Genomic DNA, 8,323 nt, shown 5'->3' with positions numbered 1-8,323 from the left:
CAATTCCTGTATAATTATTTCAATATGTATTTCAGTTCTTTAATCGCGCATCTCGTTATCCGTAGAAAAGGCGCGGACGGTCTGTGAAAAGAAACTCGTCAGCAGCCAGTGTGGAAACTGCAAAGGAGTGGTCCAAAGGCTGACGCTGCAGGAGCACAAAATGGTGTGGAACGAACCACGCACCTCGGTTTGTACCAGTCCCAGCAGTGAAAGGAGGAAGAAATTGTTGGGGGAGGGGTGGTGGTTGGTTGTTTGTGTGTTTTAATATATATATCTAGCATCATCATATATCCATCAGCTCCCAATATAGTGAATAACCAGGCAATAAACAGCAGCAAATCATTCACAGGATGGTTGCTCCCGGTTAGTCCTGGGCTAATGCTCGGGTGGTGGAAATGTTAATCGCATTTTAATCACCCTTTTAATCTCGTGTGCGATGAGGGTTAATCACCATTAAACCCAATTTTTCCCCCAGTGATAAACTCCATAGTACAGTTAATGGACAGTTGGGTTTATGAAAGAATAATAATAATAATATAATAATAATAATAATAATAAAATATATAATAATAAAATGTATACATCATGTTTGGCCTTTTATTAATGTGTGTTTGAACTAATGTCTTTTTAACTGATGTTTGTCGGTAAATTGTTGTTGTTCCTGGCCTCGATCCATAGGGAGAGGCGAGGGAAAAAATATTATTACTATTATTATTTATTATATTATTATTATTATTATTATGCTTTATTTATATAGCGCGTGTAGATTTGCACAGTGCTATACATACAAACAATAAATGATAAGGGTTAAACCTGCCCATGATGTAACAATCTAAGAAATAATAGCGCATAATATATATAAATAATACATAACAACACCGGAAAGGGTTCATAAAAACAGGCAACAATTAAAATGTCAAATAGCAATAATAGTCATGCAATGCCTGGGAATATTTCTCTGACACAGGCTGGTTCTTCTATTATTATTATTATTATTATTATTATTATTATTATTATTATTATTATTATTGCCGTGCTGATTTTCCTTCACCAGGAATGATTACGAGAAGATCATCCACCAGAGGACCAACACGACGGCTTTCGACCTGGTGCCCCAGGAAGGAGGGACCGACGTCACCGTCAGGGTCCTGAAACCCTTGGAAGCGGCCGAGCTCAGCTTGGAGACGGTCTACGAAAAGTTCCACCCGTCCGTCCAGTCGTTCACGGACGTGATCGGCCACTACATTAGTGGAGAGCGGCCCAAGGGCATCCAGGAGACCGAGGAGATGCTGAAAGTGGGGGCCGCCCTGACCGGCATCGGGGAGCTGGTCCTCGACAACGCCACCATCAAACTCCAGCCCCCCAAAGAGGGCATGCATTACTACCTCACCAGCCTGGATTTCGAGGCCTTGGTGCAGAAGCAGGAGTCCAGTGTGCGGCTCTGGCGGGTCCTGACCCTCCTCTTTGGCGTCGCCAGCTGCGCCGTGCTCTTCTTCCTCCTCCACAAGCAGTATCGCCGGCACCAGGAGAGGCGTCGCTTGCGCCAGATGCAGGAGGCTCTCGCGGCAGGCGGGGATGCCGTGAACGCTTGCGTCGTCTGTCTCACCCACACCCGTTCTTGCGTCTTCCTCGAGTGCGGGCATGTCTGCTCATGCACCAAGTGCTATGAGGCCCTTCCGAGACCCCCTCGGTGCCCGATTTGTAGGCAAGAAGTAACCAGAGTGGTGCCTTTATATAACAGCTGAATGATGTGGCTTCTCCTTCTCTCTCTCTCTCTCTCTCTCTCTTTCTCTCTGGGGTTGCCTTAGCTAGTCTGTACCCCACGGATATTGGCATATGCTTGGTTGAATTTTGCGGCAATATTGCACAGTGTGGCAAGGTTGGTGGTAAGGGTGGTGGTGGCTTCCTTTTGCACATAGAAGCAGAGAGCTGAACCTCAGAGGCTTAAAAGCACAAGCAGAATTCCCAATGTTTTTAGGGTTGCTGTGATTTTTGGAACCGGGCCACTTGCAGTCCCTTTGGGTGTGATGTCAAAAGGAAAGATGTTTTCCGAGTGGAGAATTGCCATGTACACAACTGCGTGTCTCTGACAAAATCCCGACGTATCTTTTCCTGTTCCGGACTAACAGGATTGTGTTTCTCGACTTTCGAATATCGTTGAAAATGTGTTTTTTTAGAGAAGGACTCATACAGAGATGCTTCCGTCTCATTGCCCAGAATAAAAGAAGCTTGTCTTGCCTAGGTTTTAATTCTGGCCTTTTCTTGACTACAATCCCCGTCTAGGTGGCTGAGAGCCGGGTTCGAGGCAACAGTTAAACCATTTCAACTGTTCATAAATAACCAGCTGGAGTTGTGGAGGGAGAGGATAGAAAAACAAGCTCCTTTTGCTCTGTCTGTCGAGAGTGCTTTGAATTAACAGAAAGGTCAAAGCGCAAAGTGGTTTCGAGCAGTTTATATAAATGCAGCAACTTGAGCCTTTAGCAAGGAGCGACGGATGGGTTTGTTTTAATGAGGCGCTTTGCAAAGATGGCAAGTAGTGCCCTCTTCTGAAGCGTTGGCAGCGGCACAGAAAGTCAACAGCGCACTTGTTCACAGTTTTAATTAAACACACTTTGTATATGACTCTTCACTTCAAAATACGCAAAATATGCTTCATTTTGGAAAGCACAATAAGCCAGTCGATAAAAGATGAACGGCAGTATTCCCGGCAAGGGTCACCCACAAAGACTTTTTAGTACAGGGTGAGAAAACTCTAAAGTTGGGAACGGCGGGGAAACAGCCCCCATGAGTGTTTTGGGCTGGATCATTCTCTGCCGTTGAACATGTCTCCACCAACCAAGCAAATCTGAAAACATTCAGGGGTAGCTGCATTGGCCATTGAACAAATGCAAACAAAAATCCATCAGTGAAACCTTTATTGGCCAACCGAAATGCACAGTATACAGTACTTGCTGCAAGCTTTCCAAGCTCCGTGGGCTTCTTCATCATTAGGCAAGACGTTAGGAAGCAAAAAACAATTGGAGATGTTAATCAGATGCCTGCATGTTGTTTCAGTCCTTAGTAAAGATATCATAATGGGGAGGATATCTTTTGCAGACATGTGGCATTAGGGAGAAGCTGAGTTGGCCATTTGACAGATGCAAAATCTAAGTTCAGTTCTATGCATACAAACCAGGGCTTGGCACCCCAGAGCTTTCTTCCTGGGTTTTAGGTAGCCTGATATCAAGAACCAAAGACTGGAGAGAAAAGCAAAAGATGTAGGCCAGGTGAGGACCCTGCCCACCGGAGATTTCTCACCTCTACCTTAGTCCTAATTGGAGGAAAGCCAGGAGATGCTGTAACTTATATTTCAGAGGAAGGAACTGTAAAAGCCATCCTCTAAGGATTACTTTTCTGTGAAATTCAGGGGCTTCAAGTTTGATCTTGGAAGCTAAGCAGGGTTAGCCCTGGTTAGCACTTGGATGAAAGACCGCCAATGAAAACCAATTGGTGTCAGCTATATTTTAGGGGCAGGAGCTAGAAAAACCTCTGTCTAAGAAAACCCTCTGAAATCCATGGGGTGGCCATAAGTCAAGACACCCTTGAACTCCCACCTTGCCAATATAACATAGGGCCCAAATACCCTAAAAAGCACTAAATCCCTTCCGATCTTGGAAGCTAAAGGAGGGTCAGCCCTGGTTAGTACTTGGATGGGAGATTGCCGGTGATGCTCAGATGTTGTAGGACACATTTTAGAGGTGGCCAAACCACCTCTGAGAAGTCTTTCAATAAGAAAACTAGAATTCTTGGGGTCTCCATAAGTTGACAAGCGACGTGAATGCCATAAACACAGAGTCAAATTTGCAGATGACACCAAATTAGAGGAGTGGTTAATACTCCAGAGGACAGGACCAAAATTCAAAATGACCTGAATAGACTAGAAAGCTGGGCCAAAGCTAACAAAATGAAATTCAACAGGGAGAAATGTAAGGTACTGCATTTAGGGCAGAAAAATAAAATGCACAGATACAGGATTATGGGGGACACCTGGCTTAAGGAGAGACTTCTTCGTGTGAAAGGGATCTAGGAGTCCAAGTAGACCATAAGTTGAACATGAGTCAACAGTGTGATGCGGCAGCTAACAAGGCCAAAGCGATTTTAGGCTGCATCAGTAAAAGTATAGTGTCTAGATCAAGGGAAGTAATAGTGCCACTCTATTCTGCTCTGGTCAGGTCCCACCTGGAATATTGTGTCCAGTTCTGGGCACCACAGTTCAAAAAGGACATTGAGAAACTGTAGCCATTTGTCCAAAGGAGGGCAACCAAAATGGTGAAGGGCCTGGAAACCATGAAGCCCTCTGACGAGAGACTTAGGGAGCTGGGGATGTTTAGCCTGGAGAAGGTTAAGAGGTGATATGAGAGCCCTGTTTAAATATTTGAAGGGATGTCATATTGAGGAGGGAGCAAGCTTGTTTTCTGCTGCTCCAGAGATTAGGACCCAATGGAGCAATGGATGCAAGCTCCAGGAAAAGAGATTCCAGCTCAACATTAAAAGGAACTTCCTGAGAGTAAGGGCTGTCTGACAGTGGAACACACTCCTTCCTTGGAGACTGTAATGGAGTCTCCTTCCTTGGAAGTCTTTAAGCAGAGGCTGGATGGCCATCTATCGGGGATGCTTTGATGGGGAGTTCCTGCATGGCAGAATGGGGTTGGACTGGATAGCCCTTGCAGTCTCTTCTAATTCTAGGATTCTATGATTCTAGAGTCCGAACCGAAATCTAGGTGCTGTATTTTTCTGGGAACTGTTCCTATCTGGAACTCTAGATGGTGGTACATCTCCACGATCTTCTCCCAACCTGTTCCCTCGCGAGCCTGAGCTTCTCTTTCTTGTGTTGGGTAAGCTCTCCTCCTTTCTCCAAACAAAAAAGACAAGGAGGGAGAGCAGAGCCTAAGAGAGAGCTGTCGCTCAAAGCTATTTCTGTCCTGCCGCTCTTCCACTCCCACACTGTGACACCATTGGACTCATGGAGCTGTTTTCAAGTCCTGGGGGTTGTCTTCTCAATCCTCTTCTCCGACAGCCACCTGTTTCGGCGGCAAAGCGCAGCAGGAGTCGCAAAAGCAGGGACCGCAAAAGGCGTTACATCACATGTGGATAGGAATGTGTGCAAAAGAAGGTTTCATATCCCTATATGCCATAACCACAGAAGGGACATAGAGTCCAACCCTTTGGCCTGTAGGAATAGACGACACCCAAGAAACGGCCTCCAACTTCCACTTAAAGGCTTCCAAAGTCTGCCGTTCTCCAAGGAAGTCCATTCCACCTTTGGCGGGGAAGTTTTTAATATCCCCACCCCCCAATTTTACCATTGAAATCCATTAGTTCATGTCTCTGCAGAAAACAAGCCGGATCCATCTTTGACATGACACCTTTTCCAAATATTTAAAGACTGGTCTCAGCCGGGTCATCTCTCGGTCTTCTCTTCTTCAAGCTCAACATTCCCCAAGTTAGTCCTTAAATAAGCTAAATCCCTAAAAGAAATGCAAATGCAAAGTTTTAAGAAATGGCGTTCCATAAGATCCCACTCAAAAACATGGATTTAGAACAGTTTAAAGCACAACAGCGTTAAGAATGAGCGCGCAAATGGCGCAAGCCATTTTTAACCAACTGGTTAAAAGTTGAAATAAGGTCTTTGAGCCTTTGTTGGAAGAGAGTTGCTTTTCTTTTTAAAAATCAATCAATCAATCAATGGCAATGATGATGATGATGTAGCATAACAGACATCAATGAAAAAAGCATACAGTGGGCCCTTGGTTTCTGTTGGAGTTCGGTTCCAGGATCTCTCCATGGATCCCAAAATCCATAGAGGCTCAAGTCCCATTAAATACAATGGCAGAGTAAAATGGCATTCCTTATATAAAAATAGCAAAATCAAGGTTTGCTTTTTGGAATATATATATATATTTTCAAGCCATGGAATCAGTGGATACAGAATCCGTAGATACGGAGGCCCAACTGTACACACTAATTCCTATCTGCTAATCTTCCCTTCCATATTACATCTCTTTCCAGTTATTTAAACCATGCTTGACTTCCCTTCCTCCCAGAGCTGATTTTCCTATTATGGATTTATAGTTTCTTCCCTTTCCTGAATTCGAACCATCCCCTTCTCCTTTCTAGAACTGATTTGCAAAGCCTTCGATAATGATTCAATGTGGTGCTTGAGCTTTACTACCCTTCCTCCACATCAACCGAATCCAATGCTCATCTTAACCATAAAACGGCAATAAATATTCCACTTTGCACCAATATAATGAGGAGGTAGAGCAAGGTTTGAGTGTTGGACTAGGGCTCTGGAAACCAGAGTTCGAATCCTCACTCAGCTATGGAAACCCATTGGGTGACCTGGCTCAAGTCACACTCTCTCAGCCTCAGAAGACGGCAACGAAGAAACGTGCCAAGAAAATCCTATCATAGGTTTGCCTTAGAGTTGCCACAAACTGAAAATGACCTGAAGGCACACAACAACAACCAGAAACAACCTCTCCTTTTCTCGGCAAGAAGGAACGATTTGGTTATTCAAACAACGCAATCCTTCATGCTTGGCAAGTTGGTCAAAAGGCGACCCAGGCCTCTTTGTGGAGCAGCCACCTCAGTTGAAATGAGATTGCGCTCTCCATTTAACCAGCCTTTTTAATTCCTCCCCCAACCCTTTCCCATTTTTATTAAACTGCTAGATGAAGCGAGGCTGATCCATCTGTTCACTTGGGAGGCTATATATATATATATATATATATATATATATATATATATATATATATGATGTGTTTATTCTTTTGTAATGATGTGGCAGGGAGAGGGGCGAAGAAAGGGCTCATTGCACAGAGCTGTGATGGAGGAGCACATTGAGTAAAGAAGTAAACAGTGCGCCACCTCACACCTCCCATCCGCCTACACTGGATGGTTTTAACATAGCCGCCAACATTGCACACATTAATACAGAGACACATGTGGCCACCAGGCAACACCAGAGCATTGTCAATACAATAAACACAGAAAAGGCAGTTTGCTTTTGCCGGAGCTGACTGGGAAAAGCAAGATCCTGCTCTTTTCCATGCCTTCCTTCCTACTGAGTCCATTGAATAAAAGCGACTTTTGCAAACCGAGTTTGCAGCATTTGAAGATGCTGGGGACAAAGGCGGAAAGCAGAAGGAGAGAAACTGGGATATTTTACAAGCCATTGGAAAAATGGGACAGCAGAGTGTTAATTGGGACTTCTCTGCAAATTTTGAGCAATGGCAACGAGGGACACATGGGACTGAATCCAGGTTGGGACGGGGACTCAGATACGCATTTTTATTCCTTATAGAAATATAGGTTGGATGTTACAACCTTTTTATTGCAATGTGTTTTTTAAAATGGCTATCGTGAGCGTTACCTAAGCCAAATTCGTAGGTCCTGCAATTTTGCACATGGTCGAAACAACATTATTTTTAAACAAATGACATCTCCAGTATTTACCGTCTTTAGCAAGCATCCCCCCGAATGAAAGAAACAACGTTATTGTAATTCAGCATCTTGTAATTTGTCGAAAATCCTGTGAATCTTCCTGCAAGGCGCCGACACACCTGTGAATTTTGGAGCGCTAGACATTGCACACGGCGGCTTCGCATTGCAAATGCCTCCCTACCCCAATAGAGAAGAGAACTGTGAAAATGCAGGGTGCGTTTGCTCACGTATTTTAAAGAACAGAGCGACGCAAGGGATGTAGTAGATACAGGAGTCTAGAGATCTCAGGATGGTGTGCAATAGCAACAATGGGACTGGTGTGCATTGGCTTCAATGTGCTTTGCATCAGTCCTAATGCGCATCAGACTCCAAGGTGCATTGGTCACTTTTCCTGGTGTCCCATTATGCATCTTTATAGTCTGTAACCCCGCTTCGATCCAATGGGAGAGGCGGGGAAACATAAATAAAAATTATTAGTATTAGTATTAGTATTATTATCTTTGCAATTCAGTAAAGGGATTTCTTAGCACCTTTTGCTACATACTTGGGTAGACATAAAGTTATGTAATTTAACAGGTCATATACGATTCTGAAGTCACACTCTCTCAGCCTCTGGGGAAGGCGCATGAATTGAGGAAATTAAGCAGCATGTTTGGGTGTGTTTATATATGTATGCATATATATATATATGTTTCTCTCTGTGTGTTTATTTATGTATGCATATATATGTTTGTGTGTGTTTATGCATGTATGCATGTGTATATATGTGTGTGTGTGTTTATGTATTTGCATATATATATATGTTTGTGTGTGTTTATGTATGTATGTGTATATATGT

The 8,323-nt window shown here is 43.7% G+C and overlaps 1 protein-coding gene across 1 annotated transcript; it reads left to right on the top strand.

Annotated features, from left to right (window-relative positions):
* Window positions 1-985: 985 nt before the first annotated feature.
* Window positions 986-2,249, top strand: LOC121937192 (mitochondrial ubiquitin ligase activator of NFKB 1-like). The gene has a single exon (XM_042480154.1). It carries the CDS (start codon window positions 1,287-1,289, stop codon window positions 1,743-1,745), a length of 459 nt encoding a protein of 152 aa, XP_042336088.1. The 5' UTR covers window positions 986-1,286; the 3' UTR covers window positions 1,746-2,249.
* The last annotated feature ends 6,074 nt before the right edge of the window (window positions 2,250-8,323 follow it).

Source organism: Sceloporus undulatus, chromosome 7 (assembly GCF_019175285.1).
Source record: "Sceloporus undulatus isolate JIND9_A2432 ecotype Alabama chromosome 7, SceUnd_v1.1, whole genome shotgun sequence".
In the NCBI taxonomy this organism is placed as follows: Eukaryota; Metazoa; Chordata; class Lepidosauria; order Squamata; family Phrynosomatidae; genus Sceloporus; species Sceloporus undulatus.
The sequence above is the reverse complement of the archived record's forward strand: the minus strand, read 5'-3'. Positions and strand labels throughout refer to the sequence as shown.

Bases quoted from the DNA above. Each gene is read 5' to 3' on its own strand.
- LOC121937192 (XM_042480154.1), top strand. From the start codon at position 1,287: ATGCTGAAAGTGGGGGCCGCCCTGACCGGCATCGGGGAGCTGGTCCTC.